The following is a 17,330-nucleotide window of genomic DNA, read 5'->3' as shown; positions in this document are numbered from 1 at the left end:
CCAACAGTAAGTTGATATATTGTGGTATAATTTTTCATGCACTTAAGATCTAAGTCTTTTCTTGCATTCTTGACTTATTACTGTACTTACTTGTTTGCAAAATCCTCATGTTTGTTTTAAAAGTCTGCTGTTTGCCAATAGTAAGTTGATGTGTTGTGGCATAATTTTTCTTGCACTTAAGATCTAAGTGTAAACACACTGATTACTCTCTCTCTCTCTCTCTCTCTCTCTCTCTCAGACACACAATTGGGCACACACACTATCGACTCCTTTAATTATCCTTGTACCTAAAATGTGAATAAAATTGACTGCAACCAAATTGGTTTCCCCAAAGGGTTCCCTTCTCCTCCCTCCATCCCCCAGCTGGATGGCGCCATTTTTACCAAACAGTTTGAAATCATACACAGAAAAAATAAAGTTTCGAAAATTTTACTTCATAAAACGTACTGTTTCATTACTTCTTTACAGTCTTAATTTAACTTTTGAACACATTAATATAAGAAAAAATGTGAAAAGGGACCTTTTTGGGTTGGCTGGAATGAATTATCCTGATTCTTTTTTATTTCTTATGGGGATATTTGTTTCATATTTCAAACAAATCGTACTTCAAATAGCCTTCGGGAACGGATTAAGTTCGAAGTACAAGGTACTACTACTGTACTTGATTTATTTTGTACTGCAGGTAGATTATTTAGCAAATTTTTATGGAAGGTAATAATTGTGTAATAATATTGATATAAGCAAGCACTGAGGAACCTTTATCTTTTAGGCTATATTTCTGGCTGTGTTTCTGATGAGAGGTACAAGCACTTAGTTGAAATGAGGGACCAGCTAACAAGTGGACTTCAGTTGTTAAAAGATGATATTCGCACTTTTAATAAATGGGCATTGCTTTTAGGCAGGCCTCCGCCAAGATCACCAGTTTTTAAGAGGTTTGTATTAATGTCTCATATCTTATCACAACGCTGTGATCTGAACAATGCTGACTTCAGTTGAAGTATACAGAAAATTATTTAAAATTAAGGTCCTACTTATATTTTGTATTTATTTGCTGCCTCTCTTAAACATATTAAAGACATTACTATGGTAATTGTGCTTTGAAATCCAACTCGGCCTTAGCCTTACTTCTTTTGCTGTTTTACTTTTGATTCCTTCTTGTTTGGCTTTTTTTTCAATAAAGTCTTTCATTTTGTCTCACTCCAGTTTTTACCTGCTACTAAACACAAATCCTTAAGGTGAACCCTGTGAAGAGTCAAGAACTGTGATTTAGTTAAACTACATTATGATAATACGTATGTAATTGTGTAGTAGCTTCTTTTGAAGTAAAATAAATTGTGAAAGTTGTGTAAATATTTTATTGTGATGTAGAATTAATTGATACAGTGTTATTAACAATTTTTAATTTTCATCAGTGCACTTCAGATTCTAGGCACATACAACCTGAATGTGTCTATTAAGGAAATAGCACATGTTGACCCTGTTTATAAACCCTTCATTGGTGACCCAATACTAGAAGAACGGCTGAAGGTTGAAGCTCTCTATGCTGCACCAGTAGCTGCACAGAGTGATGATGTTGAGGCAGTTCGTCGAGATTATGCTCTTGAAATTCCTCGTGATTTAGACTATTACAGGTAATTAATTTATGACTTGGGTCCGAAGTTGGAGTTTTTATGCTGTATTTTTAAAATATAGGGGGATGTTACTTGAATTAAAATAACTTTAAGAAATAAATTTGACATTTCTTATGCTTTAACTTTTACATTTGAATTGATAAGCAAAAATTAAAATGGTAGCAGTCTTCCCCTCCAAGGTATGAGAGATGCCCAATAATTGGTTTATAAACACCACTCTTACGCCTACCTTCCTTAGCTTAAAACCTAGTTTTCAAATTAATGCAACTATGCCCAGTAAAAGGTGAACCCTAATATAAGACACTGGTTTGTGGGAGATTGAAATAGACAGTAGTTATAACACAATGAAAAGACCCATTCAATGAAAGTTTATACAACACTGCTCTAAGTGTACCTTAACCTGCGCTAACATCTTTAGAATTATGTACATATTCTTTTGATATTGTGTAAGTCTTTTAGTGCGAACAAAATAGAAACATATTCAATGAATCTTTCTCATTTTATCAACTGGAACAGGATTGTTCAAAAGAACTATAGTTATGCAGGTTGTGCTGTTCACTGAATTGTTGTTGAATAGAATTAAAATTGCGAATCAGACTTTCAAAGGTATAACTTTAGTCAAAATTAGTAAGGCTGCCCAATGTAATGTAGCAGGTGGAATAGTGTAAATATCAACTTTGAAAGTTACATTACCAATCTGCTTGAAAACGTAGGCTCCCTTAGGGCTCAAGATAAGAGTAAATCTCTGGTAATTAGTTGAAATATATCCCAGAAAGGAAGAGGTAATTCAAAATTGCACCACTTTTCTTTTTAGCAGGGAGGACTAGGATCCAGATACCTTCCTATGAGATTATTATGTACAGTTAGTGGCTTTGTAAAGGGTAAAATAAAGAGATGAAATAGGTGAGGTAAGAACATATTGTATAGGATATTTAAGAACCGTAACACTTCAGCAGCAAGAGCACAGGGTTAAGCAGAGAACTGTGATGGAATTAGAGGGAGCTCTGTATGAGGTAGAGGAAGGAGAAGGAGAATAAAATCCTTGACAAGGTGTATATTTAATTAAAAACAACAATGTTTGAATAAGATATAAAAGGCCAAGAAGACACTTTTAATGTATGACAAATCAGAGTGAGATGAAATCCCTTATCCTGACCAGTTTGATATGAAAGGACAATATGATGAAAAACTAATTTTATGTCCAAAGGCTTTCCAAAGTCCTTGTCATCTTTTACAATTTTTAGAAACAATCATAATATGTAAGAAAGGCACCTTTCATAATGTAAACCTTTTGGTAATAGTATAAATTATTAAAATGTAATTTCTTGGGAGTATTCAGCATATCATCCATGGAAGTAGCCACTGGGAGAACATTGTTAACATTGTGTTAATTATTGGAGTTTGTGCATTACTAAGGCAGGAGTTCCTTAGGCATTTAGGAGATGATAAAGATTCTGTTTTCAATCTAAGCAATTACTCCAGTTCCACTATTGGTTTGGATATTGGTATTATATTTCTGGACCAGTATATTTGGTGAATTACCAAGTTCGTACTTCTTTAATGTTCACAACATAACTTTTTACTGTATTACTACCTTAAGATGGTTAGTTATGAAGGTTATCATTCTACATTATTAGAAATTCTGCTGCTTTAGAAGCCATACTATCTTTTAACTCACTGCAATACATCCCCAAGTACTAGAAATCCTTGAATAACTATTGGTATCAAAGCAAAATTGCAGAATGGATAAATTTTTTGTGTTCCTTTGCTTGTAGGCATCATCGGAAATGAGAAAAAAAAATCAGCTGGTAGAGGTAGGAACTTCAAAACTATTCAACAAGCAAGGCATTGACAGTTTTTGAGTTATCAATAATTTAAAAGTATTTTGGACGCCATATCTTTTAACTCACTGCAATACATCACCAAGTACTAGAAATCCTTGAATAGCCATTGGTATTAAAGCAACAATGCAGAAATGATAAATTTTTTGTGTTCCTTTCCTTGTAGACATCATGAGACTTCAAAACATTCAACAAGCTTTTGGCTTTTACTTTTTTACCTTAATCTTAAATATGTCTATGATATCCCAATTAGCTTATTATTTTGTTTATTTTATATTGGTATTGTAACTACATACACATTTTAAAATTGTTTAATTCTTGTTTTTATGCTAATTTATCGTAGCGCTGTAGTTGGTAGTGCTAGAGGAAATGTGCGTCAATAATCATTCAAATTAATTGTGGTTTGGGAGCACAATAATGTGGGTATTACTGGAACCATTCATTCTGTTAGGGAAGGAAGAGGATTGAAGATAGATGTGGGATAGCTTCCATCCACTGAAAAGAGATATTAATTCTTAAACCCTGCAAAGTCCTCATGAAGAGATGCTGAAAATCCAGATATGTATGAGCAGATGGTAAAGGGGTGATGAAGGAGCAGATGATGAATTTGGTGATGCAGGTTGGGCAGCAGACAGTGAAGTTGGTGACAAGGTAGAAAAGCAGATTAAAGGGAGTTTGTGCAGCATATGATAATGATATCGGTTAAGTAGCAGATGAAATATTCTTGTGCTGCTTTACTTTTTCCATTATTAATCCATTTGACTTTCCATAATATCAGCAAACTTTTCTTCAAGGTCATATGCCTGTAAATTAATTTTGATGAAGTTTCCTTAAAATAATTGCATATCCAAGAAGTTTATATGTAATTTTTTGACCCTGACCCTCTTTACTTGATCAGTATCTCCTGCATTTACCTCAGTGACATGTTCAACTGCCATTAAGACATTTCAAGTGATTTCTGAGAATCCCAGTAAAGACATGGATTTACTGCTAGTATTATCCTCAGCATTATGAAAGAGATACAGTGTGTGCCTGATGTGACATATGGTAGATATGAGGTAACAGCTTCATCGAATTGTTAGTGACAGTAATTGAGGTTGATCTTCCAAAACTCTCACCATCTTGATATTGTGACTCACATTTTTCAAGCACTTCAATCTCCATATTTCAGTTTTTTACAGTACAGGCAGTCCCCGGGTTATGATGGGGGTTCCGTTCTTGAGACGCGTTGTAACCCGAAAATCGTTGTAAGCCGGAAGATCATCAAAAATCCTAAGAAAAATGATATTGTTATGATACAATAAAGTTTTATGCATACTTACCTGGCAGGTAAGTATCCTCTTGACGCACTGGCAGAATTTCAAAACTCGCGGCAACCGCTAGTACACTGGTAGTTCAGGTGATGGCCACCCCGTTCCCGTGGCGCTGGTACTCGGAACTATTCCCGTTTTCCTCAGATTTTCTCTGAACCCTGTCTCCTGAGGGGAGGAGGGTGGGAATTTAATTATATATACCTGCCAGGTAAGTATGCATTAAAAACTTTATGTATCATAACAATAGAATTTTTATGCATGACACTTACCTGGCAGGTTATATATATAGCTGATTGACACATTTGGAGGTGGGTCATAGACAGCAACATCGTCCATAATTCAAAATTAACTAATTTTAAATTACTATTAGGTTCCTTACCTGCTAGGTAGCTGACTTCGTAGGTCCTGCCTCTTAGCCTGCTAAACCTTAATAGCTCTCAACTAGGATGTGACCTGTTTGTTGAGAAAAGCTAACAACAAGGGTCTGACAACTGGACATGACCAATCTGCTGACAGAGAACCCTAGCCCTCATTTACCACGGGCATTCATGCTAGGAAAGTTAGTCACCTGAACCACACACACAATCTATAATAAACACTACACCAAAACACTGAGCAGGTAATAACCTTCTCAGACAACCATAAAAAACACTATAACCTAATTAAATAAAAACCTAGCATGTGAGTAGGTTATGGGGTGGAAACTCCTTTGCCCAGTACTGTACTGAGGATACGTACGGGCCTAACGTTTGACAATTATCAAAAGTTGTCTTCACGTCTCTAAGGTAATGAGAGCAAAAACCCGAGTTTTGTCCTCCAAAACGTCGAATCTATAATGTCTTTGAGGGCTAAATTTTTTCTGAATGCTAAGGACGTAGCTACCGCTCTCACCTCGTGAGCTTTAACCTTAATCAAGCCGAAGCATTCTTCTTGACAAAGTAAATGAGCTTCCTTAATGACTTCTCTTACAAAGAAAGCCATAGCATTCTTAGTCATAGGTCTAGTAGGATCTTTAACAGAACACCATAGAGAACACAAAGTCCCCGTAATGCTTTTTGTTCTTTTTCTACTAAAACCGTAAAGCTCTTACTGGGCAAAGAACCCTTTCTTGTTCTTGACCTACTAGATCAGCCAGTCCTGCAATCTCAAATGACCTTGGCCACGGATGCGAAGGATTCTCATTCTTGGCTAAGAACTCCTGTTGAAACGAACAAACTGCTTTGTTGTGCTTCCAACCTACTTGCTTGTCAATAGCTTGCAGCTCGCTAATCCTTTTAGCTGTAGCTAAGGCTACCAAGAAAATAGTCTTCTTTGTTAGTTCTCGCAAAGAAGCACTGTCCATAGGTTCAAACCTATCCGTTTCCAAGAACTTGAGAACGACATCCAAATTCCAAGAAGGAAGCTCTGCATTGTCGATCATTCTTTGTATTAAAAGATCTGAGAAGATCTCTTAATTCTGCGTCGTTGGACAGATCTAAACCTCTGTGCATAAACACTGCAGACAACATACATTTATAACCTTTAATTGTTTGATTAGCCAAACCCAGTTCCTTCTTCAGATACAGAAGGAAATCTGCAATTTGTGTCACAGAGGTACTGGATGAAGAAATCTTCCGATTCTTACACCATTTGCGGAAGTTCTCCCACTTCGACTGGTACACTTTGATAGTTGAGGGCCTTCGTGCTCTTGCAACTGCCTTCGCTGCTTCTCTAGAAAACCCCCTCTTTCGATAGTCTGAACGCAGTCAGACCCAGAGCGAGGGTGTTTCTTGTGGAACCTGTCGAAGTGGGGTTGTTTGAGAAGATCTACTCTCGTGGGTAGACTTCTCGGAGAATCCACTGTCCATTCCAGTACCTCTGTGAACCACGTTTGGGCCGGCCAGTTATGGGGCTATCAGACGTCAGCCAAAAATTTTTGTTCCTTGACTGTTTCTCTGAATTTCTTCATTACCCTTCCTAAAATCTTGAACGGTGGAAATGCGTACGCGTCTAGACCCGTCCAATCTAGTAGGAAGGCATCTACCGCGACTGCAAGAGGGTCCGGGATTGGAGAACAATAGTTCGGTAACCTCTTCGTCGCTGCGGTAGCGAAAAGATCCACCACTGGTGTGCCCCAGAGTTTCCACAGTCTCTGGCATACTTGATAATGCAAAATCCACTCCGTGGAAAGCACTTGTCCCTCCCTGCTCAACAGGTCTGCTCTGACGTTCTTCTCTCCTTGAATGAACCTGGTGAGCAGGGTGACGTTTTCTCTCTCTCACCACAGAAGAATCTCTTCCTTCGCCAAGTTGCAAAGAGAAAACGAGTGGGTTCCTCCTTGTTTTTGTATATATGCCAGAGCTGTGGTATTGTCCGCGTTGATCTGCACCACTTTGCCGCTGATCCACGGTCTGAACGCTTTCAGAGCCAAGAAGATCGCCATCAGTTTCTTCCTGTTTATGTGCCAAGCTTTCTCTTCTTTGTTCCAAAGGCCTGACTCCTCCCAAGGGCCCGCGTCGCTCCCCAGCCTGCGTCTGACGCGTCGGAAAAAATATATCCGGTCTGGGTTCCTCTGCTGGAATGACGCACCCTCTGCTAACCTCTCCCCGGAACTAGCCACCACTTTATTCCTCCTTTATCTTTGAAGGAATTGGAAACCGGAAGGAATCTGGTTGCGATCTTCTTGGCCAGACTTCGTTCATAAAGAACTGTAAGGGCCTCATGTGAAAGTCTCCCTAGGGAAATGAACCGCTCTAACGAAGAGAGTGTCCCCAGCAGGCTCATCCACTCTCTCGCCGAGCATTGGTCTTGTCAACTAGGAATTCCTTTGGCACTTTCCGAAGGCACATGGTCCTGCCTTTCGGGTTACGGAAAAGCCCGAAAAGTCACTGAGGATATCAGAATCCCCAAATAAACTATCTCCTGAGAGGGGATCAGCCAGTGACTTTTTTCAGGTTTACCATCAGACCCAGCTGCTGAGAGTTAAATCCAATGTGATGTCGTGTCCTCCAGACATTGCTGTTTTGATTGTGCTCTTATGAGCCAATCGTCGGGATGTAAGAGAGAGACTCTGACTCCTAACAAATGAAGCCACTTCGCCACGTTCGACATCATTCTTGTAAAGATTTGAGGCGCCGTGCAAAGACCGAAGCAAAGGGCTCTGAATTGATAAATCTTGTCCTGGATCACGAATCTCAAATATTTCCTGGACCTTGGATGAATCGGAATATGGAAATACGCATCCTGAAGGTCCAGCGTTACCATCCAGTCCCCTGGTCGTACCGCTGCCAGTACTGAATCGTTCGTCTCCATCGTAAACTTGGTCTTTTCTACGAACAAGTTTAGCTGACTTACGTCCAGTACTGGCCTCCAACCTCCTGATGACTTCGGTACTAGAAAAAGACGGTTGTAAAAACCTGGGGATTCGTGATCCAGAACCGGTTCTATGGCTCCCTTTTCTAACATGCTGACAACTTGATGCCAAAGAGCCTCTCTCTTCTCTAAATCGATGTAATGAGCCCCTAGGGCTCTCGGAGCTGTAGCGAGAGGTGGTTTCTTTAGGAAGGGGATCTTGTATCCTTCCTTCGCTACCCTTACAGACCAAGGATCCGCTCCTTTGCTTTGCCAGACTTCCCAGAAGTCTAAAAGTCTGGCCCCAACACACTTCTGGAGGACTTCTGAATCATTGCTTGGTTGAGGTTTTCGAACCTCTTTTGGCTGGTACTCTTTCCCCTCTAAAGGCTGGTCGGGAAAAAGTCCTACCCCGACCCCCGAAAGGGCTGCTATGATGTTCTTGTTTCCTTCGGAGTCTTCTTCATTACGTTAGAGGGTAAATACTTCCTGACAGAAGACGTCAGTAGATCCTGTGTAGCCTTCTGAGTGAGGGAGAGCGAGATGTCCTTAATGATATCCTGAGGAAAGAGCTGTCCTGAAAGTGGAGAGAACATCAACTCTGACTTTTGCGCGTTCGAGACTCCTTTCGCAGCGAACGGAGCACAAAAGATGTCTTTTCTTAAAACGCCTGCTGTAAAAAGTGAAGCCAGTTCATTAGCTCCATCCCTCAAGGCTTTATCCATACAGGACATGATACTTCTCGGTAACTCGGAGTCTGAAGAATCTCCCATCTCTGAAGTCTGAGCCAGAGCCCCCAACGACCAGTCAAGAAAATTAAAAACTTCAAAAGTCCGATAGATACCTTTGAGTAAATGGTCGAACTCTGAAGAAGTCCACCACACTTTGGCTGAGTGTAAAGCATGCCTACGGGAGCTGTCCACTATGTTGGAAAAGTCTCCCTGGGAGGAGGCAGAAGCTCCCAGGCCGAGACTTTCCCCCGTAGCGTACCAAACACCAACTTAGAAGCCAACTTGGCCGGAGGAAACGCAAAAGAAGTCTTCCCCGACTCTCTCTTCTCCTTCAACACTCATTAATACGTTGAAGGGCTTTCTTGGCTGAAATAGACAAAGTCATTTTCAAAAAAGACGATTTCTTGGGTGTCTTCGTCTTCGAAAATTGAGACAAAGGAGATGGAGGGCCTGAAGGTTGAAAATCTCCTTCAAACAAAGAAAGGAGGCACTCTGTAAGTCTCTTGTAGTCCGAGGAAGGAGCTTCCACATTCTTGTCCTCTTCCGCACTCTCAACAAATTCTTCCTCCTGCGAAGAAATATCTTGAAAACCAAGATCCTGATGACTCTCCAAAGCGGGATCCTTATGCACAGTCTGCTTAGAGAGCGAATGTGGAACTGTCTCCTTGTAAAACTCCTCTCTTCCTTGTCGAGAAAAAGTTTCCACATGCTGCCGCCTGCGTCCTGCGTCCTCCTGAACGTATGCGTCCACCATGCGTCCATCACTCTTCCTCTTGCGTCCTTGCACTGCTGAAGCTTCGTCCTTCTTAAGGGGATGCACTGCGTCCTGGCTTACGCTGCACGTCCTGCGTCCTCTTGGAGGACTTAACCGGGAGAGACGAGTCCTTACGTCTAACCGAAGGTTGTTCGGGCTTCTTCCCTCCCATGATTTGACAATCACTGCTAACTTCTCCTGCATGTCCCGCAGAACTTCCTTCGTCTCCGCTTCCTTACGAGACTCCTGATGAGGAGGAGATCGAGGACGCACTGGGCTAACACGAAGAGGCGAGCGATCCTGAGGTCTACGCAGCGGAGTTCCTCTAATAGGAGAAACACCTCTCACCGCACCGCTAGTTACTTCCAAAGGACGAGAAATCCTCTTCCTCTTGATAGGGATAGCTTCTTCATCCTCCGATGAAAAAATCTCAGGGCTACTCCAACCTTCTTGATCAAAAGCCCTTTCATCCTGTGATGAGGACGGAAAGTATGACCTCTTGAGAGGCCGCGATACTTCCGCAAAACGCCTGCTCCTTCCTGAAGCCGAACTATCCGATGAATAAAGGAACTTCCCAGTATCGCCTTTTCTATGGCGTACTGCTGCAGCCTGGGACGCAACAGGACTGCCTGAAGGGACGACTGATCGAGAGTAAACCCCTCTCGCCTCCCTTCGACTGTCGACATGCCTTCTCCCTTGGGTCTGGGAGCTTGACAGAGGTACTAATGGTCTAGGGTATCACGGAGAGGGACGATCAGCTCCCCCTCCACAACACTGTCACTAAACACTTCCACTTTGTCCGTTAAGCGTTTAATCTGATCTCCCTTCCATGGACGCAAGGGCAGCGAACACTTTCACAATTTGTGGATCAGTAGTATCCTCAGATACAGCAACGGGCGCAGGAGAAACCTGAGGGGAAGGTGCTACATCTACATGTGAATGAGCTGGAGAAGACACATGCAAAGATTCATTCATAGGTTTACTCGAAGACCCAGATCTCTCACTCCTAGAGACAGATCTTCTCACCCGATCTTTTTCTAATCTCTCAACATACTTCACAAGAGCCTTCCACTCTTTCTCATTCAGACACTGACATTCATTGCACCTATTGTCCCACGTACATACAAACTCCCGACACCTTCTTAAAATTAGTATGGGGATCTACAGATGATTTCGGCAGTCTCACCTTACACCCTTCTTTCACACAAACTCTAAACATACTCCCTGAATCAGACATACTAAATCAAAATAAAAACCAATTGCGATTGCCAAGCTAACTTCGTGAATACATACCATATCCAAAAAGTCAGTCAACGAGCAGGAAATTCTATCAAGAGAACCAACAACGATGTTGCCGGTTCGGCTGGCAGAGAAAATCTGAGGAAAACGGGAATAGTTCCGAGTACCAGTGCCACGGGAACGGGGTGGCCATCACCTGAACTACCAGTGTACTAGCGGTTTTGCCGCGAGTTTTGAAATTCTGACAGTGCGTCAAGAGGATAAGCTATATATATACCTGCCAGGTAAGTGTCATGCATAAAACCTTACTTTGTTCATGAACCTTACCTGCCAGATATATAGCTGTATTCTCCGAAGTCCGACAGAATTTCAAAACTCCGGCACACGCAGTGGTCGGCCAGGTGGTAGTACCCATTCCCGCCGCTTGGAGGCGGGCGTCAGGAACCATTCCCATTTTCGTGCCAGATATTTTCTGTCGCCGGTGCAGCCAACAAGTGTTTTCTGCACCTCCGTCATTGGATTTTGGAACTCTTTTGGTCACTTGAGTATCCCGATTGATTTTTTGGTTATTTGATTTGGATCGGTGGTTAGGCATACGTTAATTGTGGATTGGTTTTGAATTTGGCTTGATTTTTCCTTAAACTTGAGATGTCTGGATCTAGTTCGACTAGCGCCAGAGTATGTGGTGTGGAAGAATGCAAGGTGAGGCTACCGAAATCTTCGGTAGACCCTCATACAGTGTGAGCGAATTGTCGGAAACATGTTTGTGTGGTTGATGATCGCTGCAATGAATGTGAGAGTATGTCTGATTCTGCGTGGAAGGCGTATGAATCATATGTGTCTAAAATGAAAGAGATAGGGTAAGAAGGAGTGTAACGCCAGTTACACATCCAGTGGAATTTATCCCTCCTAAACCTGTGATGCCTTCGGGCCCTACATTAGTGTCTGTGGAGGGTAATACCCTATCAATGATTCTTGAATCTTTGCGTAGCCTGGAATCAAAAATTGCAAGCATTAGAAGGTGTTAATAGTGCAGTGGTGTGTAGTGATAATGCTCCGAGTGTTGCGGAAGGGGGGTCGGACAACCGATCTGACGTTCCTTCGGCAAGACCTGGGGGCGCTTCCCAGGCTTCCAAAGTTCGTAAACGGATCTTGAAAGAGTGCTTTTCGTCATCAGAATCGGTCCTCCCCGCGCCAGCGGTTGGAGCTTTCGGAAGCGATCGCGCCCTTTGAAGAGGACAAAGACGATAGATGCGCACAGGTGGCCGCCGCCTTTTGATTCCTCAGAGGAGGACGCTGCACATCCCTTAGCCCCTTCTGTTTTGCGGTCGTCTCCAGAACAATTCGAAGACTCTCCACTGCAAAAGAGAGCAAAGGTGCAAGGTGTCGCACAGGCGACCGGCACCTTTGGTCTAAGGAGAAAGACGCTTCACGTCCTTTCTCTTCGGTTCTGTGTTGCGATCGTCGCCGGAGAGGATGTCTTTTGACGACAATGCTTTTGAGCGCCCTGGTTGCGCTAAGGATATACCTGTGGCGGTCCATGTGAGAAGGAGGAGGGCTTCCCCTCGCCCCTCGTCTTCTCACAGGATCAGCCCTAAATCGAAGAAGATTGAGAATTTGCAACATCAAATTGCCTTATTAGTTGGCAGAGAAAGAGGATAATTCACGTCACAGGAGGAACGGATGATAAACTGCCAGTCAGAGATCCAGGCAGTCTCCTTTTCTCATCGCCTCACTTTTTCTCCTGTTACCTCGCTTCCAGATTTCGTGCACGAAGGTCTGCAGAGCACGACGTTAAGGCAGCAGCGAGACTTGACGCCAGGCCTGACGTTCGACTAGGCGCTCGGCTCGACGCCGGGCGGGCGCTCGGCTGGATGCCAAGCGTGACGCTCGGCAGGACTCTCGGCTGGACGCAGGGCGGCTTGACGCCAGGCATGGCGCGCAGCTGGACGCACGACGTAATGTTTCTTCAGACATTCGCCGAGATTCGGAGGATAGTAATGAATCTCAAGAAGGAAACTTGTCGGAGGAATTAACTAAAACGAAGAACAATCATCAGCAGTATCTTCAGATTACCAGGTTTTGGTTCAATTGCTTCGAACCTCCTTTGAAGAGAAGTTTAAAACCTGAAGCCCCGCAGTCGCCTCCTTCACAATTGCTATCGTCTAAGGCTATCAAGACTCCAGGATTGTTGAAGATGGCTACTTCATTATCAACAAAAAGGGCTTTTAAGAAAATGCAGAATTGGATGGAGTCAAGAAAAGCCCGAAACAAGAACGGCTTTCGCCCTACCCCCTTCAAGACAAACAGGTAAGGCAGGTCTTTGGTATGAGACAGGGGAGGAGATAGGTTTTAGAGCCCCCTCGTCGTCCCAAGGTGACTTTCACTACCTTGGTAGATGCACCGAAGAGATTCCTTTTGTCGACGACGAAAGTGCCCTGGACCCTTTCTGAGATGGACCATCATATGAAGGGACTCTTCCGTACGATAGAAGTTTTCAACTTTTTGGATTGGTGTTTAGGGGTCTTGGATAACTGGTCGCGTAGTCCTGATTCGCTTAGCCCTCGAGGAGCTGTCCAGCGTGCTTGCATGCATGGACAAGGCCGTCAGGGATGGGTTCAGAGGAGTTGGCTTCGCATTCTGCACTTTCGATTTTTGAAGAAGAGAGCGGCCTATTGTGGTTTTACTGCAAAGGCCGGTACTCTATCTCTCAAAAGGCAGAATTGTTGTATGCGCCTCTTTCGAGCCATCTTTTTCCTCAGGCTATGGTCAAAGATCTGGCTGTCAGTCTACAAGAGAAGGCTATCCCAAGACCTCCTAGCTCAGTCGGCAAAATGTACCGTTGTTTCTTCTACGTCGGCACGGGCGCAACCGTTCAAGAAGCAGAAGCCCTTTCGAGGTGGAGTTTCCTCGAAAACATCTTCTCGAGGAAGTACACGTTCCAGAGGCAGAGTCTCGGCTAAGATCAGAGGAAAGAAATGAACCAGATATCCTTCAGCCACCAGTAGGAGCCAGCTTCGACTATCTCAAAAGCTTGGATAGAAAGGAAGGCGGACAGCTGGTCACTCAACGTCATCAAGCGGGGGTACAAGATTCCTTTCTTGAAACCCCCCCTCCCCCACTGTGCACGACACCCAAGGATTTATCCCCTATTTACCATCTGGAGAAGCAACAAATCCTTTTCGATTTGCTCGAGCAGATGTTGGAAAGAGAGCGGTGGAACAGGTCGTAGACCTGGAATCTCCAGGCTTCTACAACAGGATATTCCTGGTGCCGAAACAGTCAGGAGGTTGGCGACCAGTCTTAGATTTGAGCAGTCTGAATCGGTTCGTACAGAAGCGAAATTCAAGATGGAGACACCTCAGTCAGTTCTTGGGACCTTAAGACCAACGATTGGATGGTTTCATTAGACTTCAAGACGCGTTATTTCCACGTCCCCATCCTCCACAGTCGATGAAGTATCTTCGTTGTCCTAAAAGGGGACAGTTTATCAATTCAGGGCGCTTTGCTTCGGATTGAGCACTGCCCCTATGATCTTCACGACTTTAATGAAGAACGTGGCGAGGTGGCTTCATCTTGCAAATATCAGAGTCTCTATGTACCTGGACGACTGGCTCATTCGTGCCTCCACTCAAACGCGGTGTCTGAAGGATCTTCAACAACAACTTTATCGTTGGTGAGTCCCTGGGACTACTGGTGAATTTCGAAAAGTCACATCTGATTCCAACCCAATCCATCTTGTATCTGGGATTCAGATGGATCAGTGGCTTTTCGAGCTTTTCCGTCCGCCCAGGGACGTCAGCAGCAATGTTTAGACAAAGTGACAGCCTTCCTAAGGAAGATTCGTGCTCGGTGAGGGAATGGATGAGCCTGCTGGGGACCATTTTCCTCGCTGGAGAAGTTTGTTTCCTTGGGGAGACTGCACCTCAAGACCGCTACAATTTTTTCTCAAGGAAAATTGGAAAGAAAACAAGAATCTGGATATGAGCTTAAAAATTTCAAGAGAGGTAAACATCACTTAAAAATGGTGGCTAGATCCAGTGAAGTTGTCGGAGGGCATCTCTCTCAAGATTCAGAGCCCCGACCTAGTGTTGTTCTCCGACGCGTCCACCACGGGGTGGGGAGCAACATTAGGGGGGAAGAAGTGTCAGGCACCTGGAGAGGGGAACAGGTGTCCTGGCACATAAACCTAAAGGAAATGGCAGCCATCTTTTTAGCTCTCCAGTTTTTCCAAGAAAAAGTCTCTCATCGAATAGTCCAAGTCAACTCAGACAACACCACAGCTCTGGCGTACTTGAAGAAGCAGGGAGGAACACAGTCTCGGTCCCTTTTTGCCCTGGCAAAGGAGATCTTGCTGTGGGCAAGGCACTGGACGTCACGATCCTTACAAGGTTTGTAGCAGGAGTAGAGAACGTCCGGGCAGATCTCCTCAGCAGACGAGGTCAACTTCTGCCAACCGAGTGGACTCTGCATCAGGAGGTATGCCAAGAGCTGTGGGGTTATGGGGACGTCTGGCTAGGAACATCTTTGCGGACGTCCAGAACGAAGAGGCTTCCACTGTACTGCTTCCCCAGTACTCGACCAGCCATCGGCAGTGGCGATAGACGCACTTCTCTGGGACTGGACGGGGGGATGGACCCTGTACGCCTTTCCCCCGTTCAAGATCCTAGGGGAAGTCATGAGAAAGTTTGCGGCGTCGGAAGGGACGAGAATGACTTTGGGGGGGGGGATCGCCCCGTTCTGGCCGGTGAAAGACTGGTTCATAGAGGTCATGGCCTTCGTAGGACTTCCCGAGGACGCTTCCAGTAAGGACAGATCTACTCAGACAGCCCCACTTCGAGAGGTACCACAGAAATCTCTCCGCTCTGGAGTCTTACTGCATTCAGACTATCCAAAAGTTGGCCAGAGCGAGAGGCTTTTCCTAGGTCAGTGGCGAAAGCTATCGCCAGTGCAAGAAGAGCTTCATCCAATGCAGTGTACCAATCGAAGTGGGCAGTCTTCAGGAGTTGGTGCAAGAAGAACGGCATTTCTTCCACCACGACCTCTGTGAGCCAGATTGCTGACTTCCTTTTATCTCGAGAAGGGATCTAAAACTTGCAGTCTCTACAATCAAGGGTATAGGAGTGTGCTTTCAGTTGTCTTTAGGCACAGAGGCCTGGATTTGGCGGACAACAGAGACCTTCACGATCTCTTGAGATCTTTTGAAACAACGAAGGTTCAACAACCCAGGTTGCCGTCTTGGAACTTGGATGTAGTTCTGAAGTTCCTCATGTCCAGTCCATTCGAACCTATGCATACGGCTTCCCTGAAAGGATGTTACTAGAAAAGCTATCTTCCTGACTGCTCTGGCGATGGCGAAGAGAGTCAGCGAGGTACAAGCGATTAGCAAATACGTGGGCTTTAAAGGTTATAAACCGCGGTTTGTTCCTTGAGCCCAACGTTCCTGGCAAAAAATGAAAATCCGTCCAACCTTGGCCTAGGACCTTCGAAATTAAAGGGATGGCCGAAATCATTGGGCGCGAGCTAGAGAGAGTTCTGTGCCCCCTGTCAGGGCTCTAAAATTCTACCTAAAGAAGACTAAGGATTGTAGAGGTCTTTCGGATAACTTGTGGTGTTCGGTTAGGAAGCCAAATTTACCAATGTCGAAGAATGCTTTGGCTTTTTTCTTGAGGGACACCATCAAGGAAGCGCATTCATCCTGTCAAGACAGTGATATGAAAATGTTGAAGGTGAATGCGCATGAAGTGAGGGCTATTTCTACGTCGGTAGCCTTCCAAAAGAACATGGCACTTAATGACATCTTGAATGCCACATTTTGGCGTAGTAATTCAGTGTTTGCCTCTCACTACCTTCGGGAGGAGGTGAGGACTACATACGAGAACTGTTGCTCTTTGGGCCCGTATGTCGCAGCAGACACTATATTGGGTACAGAGAGTAGCACTCTTCCTATCATTTAGGTAATAATATGTTAGTTTGGACTTTTTAATTTTATTTCTTTTTATTTTGTTTTTATTTTTATTTTATTATGCTTATTTAGGTGTTTAGTTTATTGTGGTCTTGGGTCGGCCGCCTTAGGCGGACTTCCCTCCATTAGCCTTGGTTATACGAAGTTTAACCAGATAGGCTAGGTCAGGTGGTAATGTTTTTGCTTCGCCCTCATAATAGGGTAAAATGTTTTTTTGTTTTTTTCACATTGTGGTCATGTACCCGTTGACAAATCATTTCTGGAGCGCACCAGCTATAGGTCACGTCCTTGCTGGCAACCTCCAGTGAAGCATTAACAGCATTCGGTGTCTAATCAACACCTATATGATCTGTCACATTGTGGTCACGCTCCCCGTGACAGTTCATTAGAGCGCACCAGCTACCAGGTCACGTCCTTGCTGGCACCTCTAGGAATGCATTACCCAAAAAATTGGAGGTCTATAATGTAGGATCTAGTTGTTTTGTGGTCACGCCCTACCGTTGACAGATCCTCTAGAACTCAACAG

At 43.9% G+C, this 17,330-nt stretch overlaps 1 protein-coding gene across 6 annotated transcripts in view; it reads left to right on the top strand.

Annotated features, from left to right (window-relative positions):
• The window catches only part of LOC135196141 (protein MTO1 homolog, mitochondrial-like), a 126,279-nt gene that overhangs the window by 90,597 nt on the left and 18,352 nt on the right, over window positions 1–17,330 (top strand). For all 6 annotated transcript variants that reach the window (XM_064222685.1, XM_064222686.1, XM_064222688.1 and 3 more), the window contains 2 exons: window positions 770–932; window positions 1,413–1,631. In XM_064222685.1, coding sequence (XP_064078755.1) covers window positions 770–932; window positions 1,413–1,631 — 382 coding nt within the window. The remainder of the gene's footprint in view (window positions 1–769; window positions 933–1,412; window positions 1,632–17,330) is intronic.

The sequence above is a fragment of the Macrobrachium nipponense genome, chromosome 17 (genome assembly GCF_015104395.2).
Source record: "Macrobrachium nipponense isolate FS-2020 chromosome 17, ASM1510439v2, whole genome shotgun sequence".
In the NCBI taxonomy this organism is placed as follows: domain Eukaryota; kingdom Metazoa; phylum Arthropoda; class Malacostraca; order Decapoda; family Palaemonidae; genus Macrobrachium; species Macrobrachium nipponense.
This window is presented reverse-complemented; position numbering and strand designations above follow the sequence as displayed.